The sequence below is a fragment of the Bicyclus anynana genome, chromosome 26 (assembly GCF_947172395.1).
Source record: "Bicyclus anynana chromosome 26, ilBicAnyn1.1, whole genome shotgun sequence".
NCBI lineage: Eukaryota > Metazoa > Arthropoda > Insecta > Lepidoptera > Nymphalidae > Bicyclus > Bicyclus anynana.
Genome location: NC_069108.1, coordinates 221,783 through 241,298, shown reverse-complemented (window position 1 = coordinate 241,298; position 19,516 = coordinate 221,783). Strand labels below are relative to the sequence as shown.

The 19,516-nt window shown below is 36.3% G+C and overlaps 1 protein-coding gene across 1 annotated transcript; it reads left to right on the top strand.

Moving 5' to 3' along the window:
- The first annotated feature begins 10,257 nt into the window (after window positions 1–10,257).
- LOC112045702 (protein phosphatase 1 regulatory subunit 3C) lies at window positions 10,258–19,516 on the top strand. Its single transcript, XM_052890004.1, has one exon. The coding sequence runs from the start codon at window positions 10,541–10,543 to the stop codon at window positions 11,387–11,389; it is 849 nt and encodes a 282-aa protein (XP_052745964.1). The 5' UTR covers window positions 10,258–10,540; the 3' UTR covers window positions 11,390–19,516.

Here is a 19,516-nt window from a genome sequence, read left to right as displayed (position 1 = left end):
GAGACTGTTCTATCTTGGGTTATAGTTCACTCCGCTCTCGATAAAGTAATGTAAATAAATGTATTTATCGACTCTCTGAATAGCTACCAGCAGGTTAATCTCGCACATTATCAGACGAGTATTCAAAACAAAATGGCTGCTGGTTTATTATCATACAACTGTAGGTATAAGTATAGGTTCAATCCGTGATAGCCCAGTGGCGACCTCTGCCTCCTATTCGGGAGGGCGTGGGTTTTTCCTCCTTCTTTTTCACCTCCAACTTTTCAGTTATGTGCATTTAAAGGAATTAAATATCACGTATCTCAAACGGTGAAGGAAAAACATCGTGAGGAAACTAGAGAAATAAATGCATACCAGAGAATTTTCTTAATTCTCTGCGTGTGTGAAGTCTGCCAATCCGCATTGGGCCAACGTGGTGGACTATTGACCCTGCCTGCCTTCCGAACCGGTGGTAGAATCCTTACAAATAGTCAACTGAATACACCACAATAGCTCCTCCGATTGATTGATCCCCGTCTGCTAGACTATAGTCGCACAGTCTTTCCGATTATTATTTGTTTATACTTTATTGCACAAAAAAACAACAATTACAAAGAAAACATATGAATTAAACCTATTATACAAGAATGTGCAAAAACTATTTATTGCTTTTTAGCAATTTCTGCGACAAACTTTGCATTATTGGTATATTTTTAATTATTGGTAAAATCTATTTCCATTCCAAATTTCAGCCAAATCGCTTAAGTGACAGCAGCGTAAAGGAGGAACAAACATACTTACATACTTACACACAAACTTTCGCCTTTATAATATTAGTGTAATATCCATAAATAACCGTTTAGCCGGTAGAGGGTGTAATAGCACAGAAAACATAATTATGTACAAGTAATCTCTAGGCTTAACCGCGGATGGATTGACGGACAGACGGCCATGGCGAAACTATAAGGGTTCCTTGTGGACTACGGAACCCTAAAAATAGAAAAACAAATTGATAAAAATGTTTGACATTAATGTTAAGGTGCGGACACCGCTACCTTCAAACTCCAAACTCCAAGAACTCCAAACCCAGTACTCGCGAAGCCGCTAACTACTGAGCCAGCGGCGCAATTGACAGAGGTGCAACTATTAAAAAAGTGTTTTTTTAATTCTTTACAAGTTAACCCTTGACTACAATCTCACCTGATGGTAAGTAATGATGTATCATTACTTACCATCTTCCATCTTAGACTTTAGTCTAAGATGGAAGCGGGCTAACTTGTTAGGAGGAGGATGAAAATCCACACTCCTTTCGGTTTCTACACGGCATCGTACCGGAACGCTAAATTGATTGGGGGTACGTCTTTGCCGGTAGGGTGACTCGCACCAGCCAGACCTGGACCAATTAAGAAAATCTCAATCTGCCCAGCCGGGAATCGAACCCAGGACCTCCGTTTTGTAAATCCATCGCGCATACCACTGCGCCACGGAGGCCGTCGAAATGTAGCCAATTATTAATTTTTATCAAAAAAAGTAAATTTAACCGAGCATCGAACCGTGGACTCGCGTGTTGGGGCGTGTCTCAATGTTGCATTCGCTGAACGTAATTCATAATTTCACGATTACCGGCTTACTGGTGCGTTAAGTTCTATACTACAGCTTGGGAAATTCGTTCGTAACACTCCCGATGGTCCGCGGGGGCCGGGAGGCAACCCGCGCAGTCCTTCCCCCCGTCGCCATACCATGGGAGTGTCATCAACGAATTATCCAAGTTATATCAAGTATTCCTTCCCCCCGTCGCCCGCATATCATGGGAGTATCATCAACGAATTTGCCAAGTTATATCAAGTATTCCTTCCCCCCGTCACCCGCATATCATGGGAGTGTCATCAACGAATTTTCCAAGTTATATCAAGTATTCCTTCCCCCCGTCGCCCGCATATCATGGGAGACTCATCAACGAACTAGCCAAGCTATACATCAGCTCCGTGGCTTTACCCGCGTGCTTTCCATTACCGTGGGTATACAGGGATAAAGTGATGATGATGATAGTGAATGTTACTCGAAGATAATGTAGCTTTCCAATTTTCCATTGATGAAAGAATAAACAAACTAATAAAAAATCAAATCTTACCACAATATGTAAGTAACTATGAAAGGAAGTCGTGATAGCCCAGTGGATATGACCTTTGCCTCCGATTCCGGAAGGTTTGGGCTCGAATCCGGTCCGGGGCATGCACCTCCAACTTTTCAGTTGTGTGCATTTTAAGAAATTAAATATCAAACGGTGAAGGAAAACATCGGAGGAAACCTGTATACCAGAGATTTTTCTTAATTCTCTACGTGTGTGAAGTCTGCCAATCCGCATTGGGCCAGCGTGGTGGACTATTGGTCTAATCCCTCTCATTCTGAGAGGAGACTCGAGCTCATCAGTGAGTCGAATACCTACACAATTTTTTATTGACTTCTATGTTTCTATAATCATTTATAGTTTATAGGCTTGCGCTAGACTACTTACAATCATTGCAATTAAACAAGCCTTAAAATAATCACAAAAGATGAGGAACCTCCTGCTTATTTTTGAAGTCAGTTAAAAAATAGCACTGAACACTGCGACGGTGAGGTAATGAATGTTCTAGCTCGCACCACGAGCGCCTTTATATCCAAAACAAGAACAAAGAGACGAACGGGTCACGGAGGGTTTTTTCTTCGAATACCCTCTAACCTAACAGTATAATAATCGTGTCCCACGCAGACGAAGTCGCGAGCAGTGGTCGGTATAGTATATAGATGAAAGCGAAGGGTATACTCGTAAAGCTGGCCACGTGAACGATAACGCGAGTACTTGCGGAGGCGTTATCGGACATTCCCAAATGAAACCAATGTCAAGGCCACTTTGTTAAGTATTTTATTCGCCGAAAAACAATATTATTTACATATTTTGTTTGTATCTATTGGTTTTCGGTATTCCCGAGAAGTTTATAGAACGAAAGTCTGCGTTCGACAGACTTACTTGTCATAGAACCTGGCATATACGATACGTTGAACCGTCTAGCGATTTAGGCTGGGTACAACAAAACCGTCAAGAGATATTTGTTGAATAAACAATAGGGTAGTTGACTCATATAAAATTTTTGTCAAACGCTCCGTTTGTCAGGGATTTGATATAGTGACGTCAAGAAACAATTAAAATACAGACTGTCATGGCCGACAGGCGTTTTGGTTCTTATTGTCAAAAACATATTTAAAAACTTAAATTTTCATGTGTCAACAAAAGGTTCAGGTCTCAAAAACGATATGAACTATTTAAGAACATTAGAAAATAGTGTCAACTAGCCCATTCAATGACAAGTCACTCCTCGATTGCGATCTCACCCGAGGTGTGATTCCGCTATCTTAAACCCGTCGATGTAAATATTCGCCTATAACAAGTTTTATTACAATTTGAACTTTATTTGTATGAAATGTCAAAAATAAAATGTCACTAACAGCGACGTTGCCATGGGAACGAGCGATGTCACATCGCTGTAACTTTACAGAATGCTGGGGCAGATGTTAAAGATGTAAGCGTGCTTACTTGGATGAGATACAAGTATATTCTATCCGTACCTCTACGCGGAACCGTACCGGAACGCTAGATCATTTGGCGTCTTTGCCCGTGGTGGTATCTAGTCACGGATGAAATTACATACTGACAAACAGGGCTGACAGCTAATTCACAGCTTTTATAAAATGAGGTAAGTCTCGCTAGCACAGGCTCGCATTACATCGACGAAATCTGTACGTCTGATTTGTATGTATGTATGACTAGCGGACGGCCCCCGACTTCGTCCGCGTGGAATTTAGTTTTTCACAAATTCCTCGGAAACCATGGATTTTTTCGGGATAAAAAGTGTGTTATGTGTTAATCTAGAGTAAAATCCATTATCATTCCAAATTTTAGCTAAATCGCTTCAGTAGTAGCGGCGTTACAAACATCCAAACATACATCCAAACATCCATACAAACTTTCGCGTTTATAGGATAGGATATTTGATATTAACTACCAAAATGATTCGACCTGCTGAGGTGATATTCATTTGATCATTTATACTTTCAATGTATTGATGTCTCTGAGGCGATGTTTGTTCTCGGTAAATACCAACAGTTGCCCGCGGTTTCACTCGCATAGTTCCCGTGTCTGTAGCAATACGGGGATAAATATACCCTGTGACTCTCACAAATAAAGCGGCTTTCAATTGGTAAAAGAATTTCCTAACTCGGTTATGTAGATCTAGACAATAATATAAATACAATCTTACAAATGTAGATAGATAATAATTAATGTAGATAAAATAAATAAATTAAACTGTAATAATAAATAAATCATAAATATTAGGTACAATGCGGAAAAGTTTGCGAATTAATGTTTATTTACAAAATCAAAATCAAAATTCATTTATTTCAAGTAGGCTCAGTTTACAAGCACTTTTGATACGTCAGTTGACTATTTGTAAAGATTCTACCACCGGTTCGGAATGCAGGTTCTGCTGAGAAGAAATACTTTATAATTATTCTCTGGAACTACCAATTGAATTGTATAATTAAATATTTTTGTTTTCTAATTATTTTTGTATTTATTTAATGAAAAAATCAATGCCATTTTTCGTTGTAATTTTATAACTCAAGAACGGACTCACCTATTCAACCCAATTAGGCTTTGTTCGGACTATTTAGTAGATGGTTTATGTGAAGTTTGCACAAAATCAGTCGAGCGGTTCTTCAGTATCACATTTTTTGTAATATAGGGAAAATGTGGTCCCTATTCTGTTAAGCCGTTCCGTCCTCTATTCAGCCTTCGGGTCACATCAGGCGATGCTTCTGCGCTCGCTCAACCCCCCCGGTGACGCCGTAGTGGTTCCGCAGGGAGCTATCAGCACCTACTCAGACAGAAAAAAAAAAACAAAGCGAAGCATGACCGGGTCCGCTAGTATAATTATCATAATTGCATCCTAAGCAGATTTAAAATAGAATTTCACGTAGGCATTATTACGTAGGTACATTATCTTACATCAACCCTGATGAACGCAGGCTATATTTTTATCCCTGTAGTCTCACGGAAATGGAAACTAAAGGGGTGAAACCGTGTGGCATCCACTAGTCTACAATATAACACAAAACATTATAAAATATGCTGACTTGTCGGAACATAGTAGCAAATTCTAGAACTGGATATTATGTGTTTTCTTTTTGATAATGTATGTACAGTATGTGATAATGCGAATAGTGACAAATATATCTATTTCTATTACAAGTAAACAATAAATTAATCTTTATCTACTTTATACTTAGTGTAGTTGAGTAGCTGAAATTATCTTGAAGTTTATCTCCTATACACATAAATTAAAGTGTCTGTTTGTAATTTTAACAGTTTAAATCAATACATATAAATAAAATGGAAGTCTCTGTCTGTGTCTCAAAATAACTGTGCTGTCAAGTGCTTATAGTAAAGGAGCCAGAGAGGGGATTTTCGCAGTTACTCGCGCGGCAGATAAACATAAGGGAGTATACCTTGCACGTTATTGAGTACCTCCACCAAGTATGAGCCCTTAATATTGGGTACGTTTAGGGCAACCAAAAAAAAACTTCAGAAGCACATCAGAAGAACTCAACCAGCACATCAGATAGTTAATTACTAAAGGTGTGCATTTCGAAAATCTAACGATTTGGGCTTAATGTAATGGAATGGGATGGTCTCAACATTAAAAAATAAAACCCTTATATTCTCGAGTTACGAGCGCAATTCATTTTTTACTTATTTTGTAGGAAATAATCTCTTAATTAAAAGCTAAAACTGACAATTTCAGTAAGTACGCCAAAGTAATAAAAATTGCTTTTAAAGTCTGTAGGTTTTTTTTCACCGCTAAAGGCGATAAAAGTAAATAAATGAAATCGGCCCCCATAACGCTTTAGTAACTGCAAATTTAGCATTCCGGGCTCTCCTACTATTATAGATATTACACGATACTATAAAATAATCGAGCATTTAAAAAAAATTGTCCGTCTTTCTGTTTTTTCGGGCTAATCTTTGGAATAACTTGATCGTTTTTTATGGAACCAAATAGATGGGCTATTTGATGGCAAGTGAAAAACCAACTCCTGTAAACAAGTAACAGTTCGCAGCAAGCGCGTCCTACAAAGGAGTTTAGTCTTACTTTAGTCAATAGTTTAGTTTAAATATTTATACAGTAGGTAGATGACAATTTTGTCATTTGATTTGATAGTTAATTAGATTGATTTGAGTAGACCTATATGATTTGAGTAGATCCTATCCATTAATTCGTCGTCAAATTCTGTCAATACACGAATCGAATTGATAACTAATATTTTTTGAATTCGTCTACTCTAAATATATTTTTTTATCTGCAATCAGTCGACAGACTATAATCAGATTAGTGGCAGGCAAAAAGTGGCTTTGGCAGACCTGGGGACCACTGTCCTCAAATCTGCATAGAGTCGAGCACTACTCTAAATATGACAAATATTCTTTCAATAAAATCTCAATAGCTCAACGGCAAAAGGAGCTGAGAATTGTGTGCATTTTAAGAAATTAAATATCACGTGTCTCAACCGGTGAAGGAAAACATCGTGAGGAAACCTGCATACCTGAAAATTTTCTTAATTCTCTGCGTGTGTGAAGTCTGCCAATCTGCATTGGGCCAGCGTGGTGGACTATTGGCTTATCACTCTTATTCTAGGGGGGGACTCGAGCTCAGCAGTGAGCCGAATATGGGTTGATAATGATGATGATGAAACGGAGCTACACTCGTCACCGAAGGGCCGAGGTTCAATCCCCGCCCGGACTATTTTCGTATACACTCCTAAGAAACTTCCGACTAATTGGGGAATGGTCATAATAAAAAAGGCATTTTTTTAAAATAAACATCGAACCCAGGACCTTCGCGCCGCAGCTGTCGACGAGACAGTCGATCAGTTATCAGCCACTCGAGCGGCTCGTGTCTGTCTGCCTGTTATCAGTGCTGATAAGGATGTAGGTATGTAACATGTATAGCGCATTGCCTTGCCACTCGCCGGCTTTGGGCCTTGTCGTTAGCTTACAGACTCAGCATCATCTGTGGCGTGCAGGTTTATAATTAGGGTAGGCATTATTTACTAACAGAGTCACACAGCGGGCGGTAGAAGATGAGGAGATCCGCAGACGAACCAAAGTCACCGACATAGGTCAACGAGTCGCGAAGTTAAAGTGGCAATGGGCGGCACATAGTTCGAAGAGCCGACGATGACAGTTTTTTAAATTGTATGTAAATTAAGAGTATGCTAATAGTTAAGCAATTTCGTAAAAGTAACAGGGTATCTGCGATCGTTACTTTCGAAGCTACAGGGATTTAAAGGGTCAGATTTGCGGCGCTGCCGCGAATCCCTGAAAAACGCTCCATACAAAATGGTACGAACTAATGACGTCGTAGGTACATAATGATCGTTAGACTTGTATGGGCGTTCAAACAAAATCACTAATATCTTATTATATCTACTGTGATAATATCTTCGTTATTTGTGCGTTTATGTTTATAGTTCACATTTAATGTAAGGTAAAAATGTCACATTTAATGTAAGGAAGCTAAAACTGTATGAATTTTCATCTAATTACGCTAAAAGATTTTTAATAGATTTTGCAATTTTAAAATCTCATTTATTTTGCAAATTTCAAGATAATCTTTGCTTTTTATGTATAAATTAGTTAACATTGACCTTATTTACCCAAATGTATCATAAAAAGCAATATATTCAAACCTAGTCATCATCCCCATTCGTGTTCCCAGTGAATATATCCACACGCCTCGTCCAACGCCGTGTGTAGCGACCTTAAGCAGTAATAAAGCTATTTTTAATAAACAAACAAAATGCGCGGCGTATTTATACGTGTTGACTTGATGCCAACACACTTCGCGGTCACGCCATTTGTTTGTCTGTTGAACGAGTACATTGTAGTAGCCCATGATGCTAAACGTAAGGTTACTAAAGCGTTACATGTCACTTGCAACTAAATTAGGTGGATTAGATGATTGGAAGAATAAATCCATACTTATTATAAATTCAAATATTATTTCTTCAAAATAAGTAAAAAATTAATCGTAATATTTTAGTTATATTTTATAACTTTGAAACCTTCACATTCCATTACGTTAAGCTCAAATCGTCAGATTTTCGAAATATGCAGTTTTTAGCTATCAACTCACCTACCTTATCGTAATCTGACGTGCTGGTTGTGTATTTTTTGGTTGCCCTAAACGTACCCAATATTAAGGGCTCGTACTTGGTGAAGGTACTCAACAACGTGCAAGGTATAGTCCCTTATGTTTATCTGACGCGCTCGAGTAACTGCAAAAATCCCTTCTTCGGCTCCCCTACTATTAGGAAGTATGGATAAGTGAAAGCTACAGGTACAATATCGAACCCGCGACCTCCCGGCGGTGCAGTGTCGTCGCGATACATAGTAAGCCTGCAGCTCGTATAGATCACATAACTTGTCGCATATCACGCGCGCGCGCCGCCGCCGACGATGACTGCCGCGTGGACGTAGTAGGGTGACCATACGCTGTCACCGTGGGGGACAGTCCCGTTACAGATCTTTTTTATTTTTTTTTAAAAACATCATACTAATATTATAAAGCCTAAAGTTTGTGTGTATGTTCGTTGGTCCTTTACGCTGTGGCGACTGAAGCGATTTGGCTGAAGTTTGGAATGGAAATATATTTTACTCTGGATTAACACATAGGCTAATTCTTCATCCCGGAAAAATCCATGGTTCCTGCGGGATTTGTGAAAAACTGAATTCCACGTAGACGTTCCACGTAGAGTCGAGGGCATTCGCTAATTTGACATATTTTAAATGACTGCGATGAATTTCTATTCCCGTCCAACTAGTTAGAAAAGACTTTGCTTTGCTTTTACATATAGAATAGAAGCAGACGTCACTTTGCGGAAGTTCATTATATATAGTGACTAAATTATTTTGTTTAGCTACTAGCGAACGCCGGCGACTTCTTCCGCGTGAAACTGAGTTTTCACAAATCCTACTAAGGATTTTTCTGGGACAAAAATAGCCCAAGTACCATTAAAATCATTTCAGTACTTAGAAAGATTGTTTGTGAAGCCCGTTTGTGTTTTCTTTCATATCAATAAATATAAGCATTTAAGAAAGCACAATTTATTTGAAATCAAAGACAGACAGTACAGACCGACGAGTCCAATGACACATAATGTCAACCAGATTCGACAGAAAATCCTACAATGGGACCTCAAAAATAGGTAAAATATATGCTTTAAATCCCCACTAACCATAGAATTACTTTATTTATAATGTTGTTTGATAATTACGTCGTGTTAATAATAAGGTTGATTGTAAACATTTGTACTAATTAGTTATATTGAACAGTAAACAACTTGTTTACAGCTTTACTTATGTAAGCTACCTACTATTTGAAACCATTATGGGTAACCTATATAAGTAAGTAGAAAAATTCAGTGAAATTTTATTTATACCTTAAATTTTGGATACCACGAAAGCCACGTTTTCTGTGAGTGTCATGTCATAGGCTCTATTTTTTCCTTGTATTCCCATGGTAACGGGAACTAAGCGAATGAAACCGCGAGGCGTAGGCCAATTAATTGATGATTATCATAACAGCTTCATGAAGTTGTCATCACGGAGCAACACGAGGTAAAGGTCGCAACACCTCGCCGATGTATATTTCTGTGCTGATAAGAAACAGATGTTATTTGTGCTCGATTTGTTATCAACGAATACTAAAATATATAAACATGTCAATGAACCGAGTAACTTATCATTAATTGCAATCATTTGACTAATACGTGGTTTTAATCGTTCAACGTTTTATATTTGAAACTACATTTAAAGTATAGTAGTCATCAAATCGTCTATTAATTATTTTATCTAAGTTTCAATTAAATGTTTTAAATTTAAAAATAAACAATTTATAAATGGGTCCTTTATTTGTATGTCCTTGATGTTTTCAAAAGCTTTTCCTGATTTGATTAAGATTGGGATTATATTTAAATGCATATTTTTAGCAAGGTTTTTATTGTATATCTTGAATGCAGTTCGTTTTACTTTATAAACAAAATTGATCAATCCTTTAACAATCCTTATTTTTATGATGTTTTCTACTTCTTTTTATTTTTCTAATCTTTGTAACTTGCCTTGTTTTAAATATTAAATTCAAAATAATTGGCATTTCCAAGAAAGAAAAGTCCTTATGATATGATAAACTTAATTATAAAAAACCTCGATCCATATACGTAAAAAGACTGATGTAGTAAGTAAATAAAATTTATTACTGTCAAGTATAGGAAATATTCCTCACCTTGACCCGATATTCCATTAACATGTCAACAAAATAGTCCACAACTTTTGTCTTCCAACGTCACCCTACACCAATGCGTGGTCGGCGCCTGCGCACGTATATCGGCGCGCGACGCGATCGATTCCGTTTAGTTGACCGCCGGCCGCGGCGCTGTACGGACGTGTTGTTGCAGGTACGCGATGTGCGCCGCCATAGACATGCTCGGCTCCGAGCAAATGTTTTACGGCCGAAGCCCTCCCGCGGGGTTCCTCTCAGACTACACTCCGCAAGTGAGGAGGCCCACGAAGCTGACGACCAGAGGGTACTCCGCGCCGTGTCTGTCGCTCCTCAAACCTGTGCAACTCACACTGAAAGCGGCGCCGAGGTCTTGCATACGAATATCCTCGGATAAAAAGAACAAGAGGGTAGTTTTCGCAGACGACAGAGGGTACGCGTTGGAACATGTCAAGTTTATGACTGAACCGTCCCACGTACCTCCATACTGGGCCTTGAAGATCATCGCCAGCCCGCCCCCGGAGCGCAAACCCTCACCAGCTGCAGACGTGTGGGAGCAGAGGTTCCCACAGCCGGCGTCAGACTACGTGGAGTTCAGACGAAGAATCAACGAGGAATACGTGTCGCTAGAGAATGTTATAGTCAAACAGAACGAGTGCGCGGTGGACGGGACGGTGAAAGTTAAAAATTTGGATTTCAACAAGGAGGTCTTCATCAGGGCGACCTCCGACGGGTGGAGGACGCAAGAGGACACGTACTGCGCGTTCGTGGAGTCCGGTCCCAGCAACCGAGCGGGCGTTTCGATTTACGACACCTTCGGGTTCCGTCTACAACTCCCCATACATTCCAGAAGGCTGGACTTTTGCGTTTGCTTCCGCTGCAAGTCCGTGGAGTACTGGGACAACAACGGTGGTGAAAACTACACGATTGAGAAGTCGTCGGTGAGGAAGGCGCCGGCGGTTGCGTGCGCGAGGATCAACAATGGTAATTCGTGGACCGACCGATCGATAAGTGGCAACACGCCATACTGGTGAAACTTGTTTTTAAAGAATTTTGGTGTTACTTTGTGAAATGCCCTGTGAGAGTGCCATGTGTCGGATTGTGCTGTCTCGAGGTTTGTAATACTTATATACATCGGAATGTAATCTACACCGAGCTAATAACTGATTGGATAGCTGTACGATTATTAAGAAATTGGAATTGACTCGAATATTAAACGTAATAAGTAGATAAGAGTGAAAGTGATGTAAAGGTTTTGGTACCAGCGCCATCTATCGGCGAACCGTGGAACTACGTGGTGCAAATAACTTTCTTACTATGTTGTTAAGAATTATTACGAAAGCATAACGCTAGACACATAACACATTCTGTGAATGCTGAAAGTCTATCCATGCTCCTGCCATAGAAGTACGGGTATGAAGGTGGTTTTGGAAGGTATGCTACCTACCTTCAGTCCAGATCCTCAATTGTTGAAGTATAACCATGAGGAACCATGTTTCCAGTCGTCAGACTAGCTTCAGCACACCCTTCACTATCTTGTTTACCTAGTCTAGTCTTCCTTTAAAGTTTAATTATTAATCTGTGTATTTTAAAGGTTTGATGCGAAGCTAACTGAAGGACATGGTTTCTCAAAATTATTATGCCGAGAGAAATGAAATACACTTTGAATTCGGACGGTTGAGGGTCTGGCACAATGAAACCTGCTATCTTCCAAATCTACCAGTCCGAACTCCTTAATTGGCTACTTACGTATGAATCAGGACTGTCCTACGCGTAAATAAACTTATAGCCTTCCTATATTACAGCCTTTCTTGATGAGTACTGTTTACCTACAAACAAATTAAAAATTAGGGAATAATTCACCTTATTTCACACCTTATAATAATTAGAATTAACTTGTTCTTAAATTATTAAAAATAAATTTGATTAATAAGCTTAGAACAATTAGATATGGTTAATGCATTATAAATAACATTTTTTATACAAACCATACAAAATTTTAAATAAATAAGTTATGAAATGACATGCGTTTTCTACCTTCATTTCATATTTCTTTGTTGGTAAACAGCACTCATCAAGAAAAGCTGTATATAGAATGAGGTAGCTATGTCTGGCACTTAGTCCTCATAATGGATGCAGCAAGGAGGCGTCTATTAACTGTATGGTGTAGGTATATAGGTAGCTTTTCCCCTATAAGTCTCGTAGCATTAATGGGAACAGGGTTAAATATTAAATCACAAGCAATCTCACGAGGGGAAATAAAACAAACCTACAAAAATTAAAAAAAAAGTGAAAACAATGAGTTTTTTTAATAAATCGAACAAAACAACAGCAATTTAAAAAATATAAATTTTATATAGGTATATCTCCCGTAAGATTGTGTCGAGCCAATCTCACGGGGAGGGATATATTAAATAGACGCCCCTTTCTGTCCTTGGGTTGAAAAATTTATAACTTTTAATCACAGTTTAAAGTTTACATTCCTCTCAATCCAGTTATAATAAGATGCTACAAACGATGTCTAGTCTTTGAAAAACTTGAAATGCTAACTCGATAACTGATTGTATAAAAAAAGTTTTCTAAAATGATATTAGAAGTAAATTTTTGGGTAATTATGTAGGTATGTAATATGTAGTCAAAAACGTAGTCCATCCTACTCAGCGATTATTATAAAATCTTTGATGCCTACTATAAATGAGGAGTAAAATTGCGGTTTTTCATTACCACTTATAACCTTACCAAATAGGTACTTATCATATTATTATCTCAAGTTACCTACCTACTCAGAACAGAAATAAACCGGCTGAACAACTAAAACTAAATAAATAGGTGATAAAAGTAATCTAACAGTTGCACAGAAAACATATGACAGTTGGTAAAATTTGGTAAAACCTATCTACTTAATATTTTACTTTTGTCAATCTGATTAAAATATTGTTAATTAAGAAGAGGATTTTATAAATTCTTATCGAGTCATTACTTCATTATAAAACCTAATATGACATTATAATAAACATATGCTTGCTTATTTTAAACTCTAAGCTACGTAATTTACGATTTTTAATTCATAAAATACCTAATATATTATAGTAGAAAATCCACATTAGAAACGAACTTCACCAATCATTATAATGGATGAAAAGTTGTAAACTAATTACGAGACGCCCCGCGGTTTCACCTTTGTAGAGTTTAGTTCCCGTTTCCGTGAGAATACGCGGATATACTCATATGACAAATAACGTGGCTTTCTAATGGTAAAATTTTCAAAATCGTTCATTAGATACAGAGATATGACCTCTACGATTCCGGAGGGTGTGAGTTCGAATTCGGTCCGGGCATGCACCTCCAACTTTTCGGTTGTGCGCATTTTAAGAAATTAAATGTCCCGTGTCTCAAACGGTGAAGGAAAACATCGTGAGGAAACATACCAGAGAATCTTCTTAAATTTTCTGCGTGTGTGAATTATGCCAATCCGCATTGGGCCAGCGTGGTGGACCGAATATGGGTTGATAATGATGATGGTGATACAGAGATTTTTAGGGAATTTTACTTATAGAAGGTCACGTTATTTGCGAGTGTTATAGGTTATATTTTATCCTGTATTTTCACGGGTACGAGAACTACGCGTGAAACTGCGGGACGTTGTCTAGTTTATTAATTTGGTCAGCAACTTTTTGCAACCTATTTGCAATATATTTTTAACATAAGTAGGTACTTTTGATATTTAAAACAAGTTCCTGCTAATAAACATAGGTGAAGGTCATTTCTAATTCGGATAATTGTGAGGTTCCTAGCGCCATACCTACCTTTTATCATTATAGGTATATACCTAGGTACTTTAGTTTATTCATAAATAAGATTTTCTATTTTGGGAAGACTGTATAGCTTTGTAGTAGTACCTAATGTCAGACGCGATTGTTTGTGCTGCTGGAGAGTCAACAACACAAACATTTTTGTAAATTATCATTTATCTGTAAGTGATTGATAAGCAACTTTTTGAGCATAAACGGGTTTCTGTGTCACACATCTTCTCTATCGCTCTAAATAATTAGCAACACGTTTCTACATCAAAAAGCAAATCTGTCTCCGAAAATATAACATCGGTAACACGTCTCTGTTTAAATGATGGACTGATTTTTACGTGATTTGCTGATTCGCTAAATAATAATTTATTGTTTTTCCCATATACATAGAAATTACTGTTTCTTTTATATAGTGTACAATGAATTGTGTACTCAGCTTATAATTAATTAATAATTATAATTAAAAAAGAATTCAAACCGTTTTTGGCACGTAGGGTCCGTACAGAAAGTGCTCAGAGTCAGAATATTTCAAGAAATACTATATATTACATAATCATCATTACATATGCCTAATTTAACGGTTCCCTATAGGGCAAAGTCTCCCTCCTATAAGAGGGGATATGGTTAGACCCAGCACGTTACTTTAATATAGGTTGGCGGGTTTTACGTATTGTTTTCACGCAGGAAAAGTCGCGGAGAGCTACTAGTCACTTTATATAACAATCCATCGACATTAGCGTCCTCGTGTATTAAAGTTATTATGTTCTATTGAGTGTTAGATTAATTACTTGCGATAATTATAATTAATTAATTATTTTATAAAACGATAATTATGTTATTATTTATCTAATTATAATATTAAACGATTTTATTGTTTGTAGGTTGAGTATAAAAGATGAAAATGTTGGGACTCGTCTTTTTTTATTTTCAAAAAAGTAGGTTCTCATTTTGGCGAATATTTTTGTTTGTTACGTTTGTTAATATTAAAAAAATATTTAAAAAATAATATAGGAAATCTTTTCGTTATTTTATATTAAATCAAAATCACCAAAAACAATAAAAATTCACAATTGCTAATATTTTTTTAAATGTGCGTTTTATGTTGAAATCGTGCATTTTATGAAGTATGGTAATTTGCTCGTACCTTGATTACGCAACTGTCAAACAAATTGAAATTAAACCATTCTAAAAATATTATTAATATTATTTAATAAAACACAAAGTTGGACATTGTAACGGTTAATACACAATGTAAAATTAATAAGTTATGAAATGACATGCGTGTTTTACCTTCATTTCTAATTTGTTTGTTGGTAAATGGGTTGTAGTGATTTTCAGATAGCATGGGTGCAGTCGCGTGTATGACGTTCATAATACGTACTATTATCGTGAATCGCGGCAAACTTTCAAGAATGAAACGAACTGTCACCCGCACCATCCTACATGAAACGAAGTGTAATAAAGACCTCTTTTAGTCCGTCAATACAACCACGACGCTATTGGAATTTTATGATGTCCATCTATACTAATATAAAAAAAGGAAAGATTTTGTTTGTTTGAATAGGCTCTGAAAATGAAATTTTTTTACGTAACTTGAGAACCTCCTCCTTTTTTAAGTGGGTTAAAAAAGGATAGTGTTACATTAGGGGTGTGGTAGGGAAGTGTACATAAGTCAAAACGAAGCTTGACCGTATCCGCTAGTGATTTATACAAAGTAGTATTTAGGCTCGGAGTACGTTGTCACGGAGATCAACACGACACTCTCCTTGACTCGAGATAGCGCATGCAGATACGAGTATGTAAATAAATATGTATAAGCAAACAGGAACTTATAGCAAGTGATAGTGTATTTACGTGAGGACGATAACACTTATCTCTATTTTATTGTTATACTAGCGCAGTCCGCGACTTCGTCTGCGTGGAATTCAGCATTTCTCAAATCTGCGGAATATATGGATTTTTCCGGGTTGAAAGTAGCCTTTTTTATTGCTTCAGTTGTTCCAGATTAGCCTGGACAGAGAGACAATTTTTTTTTTAAGTTTGTGTTTGCTTAAGTATCGTGTTCATAGACAAACACTGCAATTTTATTTATAAAATGTAATGTATTGATTAGGCTAGCGACCGCCTGCGACTTCATTCGCGACTTTTTGTACAACTTTTAAAGTGGAACCATTACGTCGTACATAATTTTTGCGTAACTGTAATCGATTACACAAACACACATAACGAAAGATTAAAAAAAAACGTCTCATTTTCGCTACATTACCCATTAGAAGAGGAGCCAAAGAATAATTCGTTGGCTCCTCTTCTAATGGTTCTTTTAATATAACCTATTGCTTGCTTGATAAGTGGTTGTTGGCTAATAGTTCTTCTAATATAACCTTTTTACCTTCCTTTCCATAAAAATATTTTGTCAGTTGAGTAGTTTCCGAGGCGTTAGACCGAACAAAACAAACAATCAAATTCTTTACTTTTTAGTAGTAGTAATGTCTGACTTTATTTCCAATTTTACATTAAGGCACGATAAAAGAAATCTTGTAGTACACAATAAATTGAAATAAGTAAAACAGGAAGTAAATAAGTACATGGACCTTCAGTTGTGAGACATGTCCTCGTTGCGCAGATTCATGGTCACCGCGACCGGATTCTTATTATAGTGACTCGAGCTTTGACAATCTCAAAAAAGAAGGTTCTTTATTTTGATATAGCATTTGGTTACAAAGTTCGCTTGGGGAAGTACTGCTAGGGTTGCCAACAGTACTATACTATATAGTATTGTGTACTGTTGAAGAACTATACTGTACGCAAAAATACTACATTTTCAACTCAGATATCTAACAAACAACATTTTCATCTGAAATTTTTATGAACATTCGTTTTCTACAGATGCAAATAGCGTCTAGCCTGTCCGAGTTTGTCTATCTTACTGAGTTCTAATCATTAAACATATAAATGAAAAAATAGCATTATTTTGGTTTTGTTAAATATAAAAATCAGATGTGAAAAAATATATTACACTCTTTTATTGCAGACAAATAAATGAGTTTGGATCATGCCGCGATGCAAGAACCAGCTCATGACTAAGGGCCCCGTATGGGTTCGAAACTAGTCGGGCATACTCCGACCTAATATCACGTGAGTTTTAGCCGTGTATCATAATCAATTAATATGAATAACACTCACGATAATTTAAATTCTAAAACAGACAAATAAATCTTGAAAAATGCATAAATATTGTTTTTTTTTTAAAAATAAATGTCGATTTTTTGCTTATTCCATATTTTTTCATGGCTTAATCTGAAAAATACTAAGTATTTCTTTCTGAAAAAATGTTGGCAACACTAAGTACTGCCGTAATCGATGTAGCGTTCCATGATCAAGCAAGGAATGTAAGAATCCCCTCTCTAATACGCAGTAGCGAGCACTTCATAGCTTCATAGATGCAAAAATGCTTTACCTACCCTGAGGAAACATTTCAATACTGTAGAACCTACCCTACCCTTGTTAGAATCCTTATGCACGCCATTGCTAATACAGTTATAAAATATAAGGAATAATACTTGTGGTGGGCCGTTAGAATTGGCTGATTATGATGATGTTTAGCTTTTAATAATAGGTCCAGCGAGACATTAGTAAGGTGACTTAGTTACGGATTTCAGTAAATCTGTTTTTTGCCCTTGCGGTGATATATGTATACATGGATTGTAATTTAAACCTCACATTTCTTCACATTTCAAAGTAGAGCGACTTTTAAGTCTTAGTGATTAGATCTACTTTACTTACTTTGATGAAAATTGAGGTATAAATCTTAATCCATTTTTATAAACATGGTTTACAGTCTGTCTTTTTTATACGTCAATGCATATTTTGTTACTATATGATATTTACAATTACATAATATACTCTAAATATCCGTATTAAAAACGTTCTTCACCCATCAGTTTATTAGACGAAAAGTGTTTCATAGAATATAAAAAAAAAAAAACTCAAATCTCCTGGCCAAACTATAGTTAATGATAGTCAATATAGTTTCGCCAGGAAATTTTTTTAAAACACTTTTTATTCAATAAACAGCTGGTTCGTTTCTAACACGGATTTTCTACTACGAATATTTAATACGAATTAAGTAATGAGTACGAATCTATTCCAGGAAGTCTGTATACCTTTGTCTGTCGTGGTAAGGTGACAAATCTAATTGATTGATCACATCATTATACTGAAGATTCATGTGCTCACAACGCGCCAAGCTTGCGACCAAGTGACGACAAATAGACGAAATATCCAATGGCGGCAGAGCTATCCCATCTCTTTCTTCTCAACGCAATGAAGCGATATTTCCGGTTGCATCGCCATCTCGGTTGAAATTTGTCTCTCTTTACGACTTCATTACATGGAAAGATACAGACTTCCTACAGTAGAAAATTTTTAGCTATTATAATCATGCTGTGATTTTGTTAATCAAAATGGACCAGTTAATGATTTTATGATTATATTTTTGATGATTTGTTGTGATTTTTTTATTATTAATTATAATATGATATATTACGATATTTTGAGATTTTTTTTTATATTTCACAAACGGAAAATGATTTCTTGTAAATATAATAAATGAATGCTTTAAAATTGTTTTAAAAAATATTCGAGTGAATGAATTATAACTATTTTTATATTGAATGTAAATAATAATAATTTATTTGTTAAATTTAACTAGAGATGTGGGTATTTTAATATAAATTCAATCAATAAATTAATTCTTTTAAGTCGAGAGCAATTGGGTATTACCATAAAAGAAAATGAGGGAACCCAGTGAATCGATAATGATTTTTTCTTTTGTTTACATTTTTTTGCAAAAAAAAAACTAAAAAGTTTATCCATTACAGATTACCGTCTGTCTATCTAAATAACTATTGATCGGCTTAATCGATTTGAATGAAATAGGCAGCATTTGAAAGGCTTCACCAAACTTAAGACTTAATAAAATTGAGCCGAAACGGACCAGAATGTTTTGAGTAATCTTATAAACAAAAAATGTAATAATAAGGTAATTTTTAATGAAAAAACTTAGTATTTAGTATTAGAAAATACCTACCTGGGCTCCGAAGTGTAAACCCAATTGTTCTCAACTATTTATTATAACAGGGCATTGTATTCTATAAGTTGTTTTAAATAATGAAAAGAACTGATTATTTTAATGAACTTCGTTTAAGTAATTAAGTAATATGATGTTTATATTTTTATACATTGTTATAAATAAAGTTAATTAATTATTATATATTTTAATAAATGTATCTCTACTTATAAGGATGACGTTCCTGTCTACATTTTGTGGTATCTATTAAAAATGTTTTTGTAATAATA

What these genes read in the sequence shown, in the direction of transcription:
- LOC112045702 (XM_052890004.1), top strand. Translation starts at nt 10,541, where the DNA reads ATGTGCGCCGCCATAGACATGCTCGGCTCCGAGCAAATGTTTTACGGC.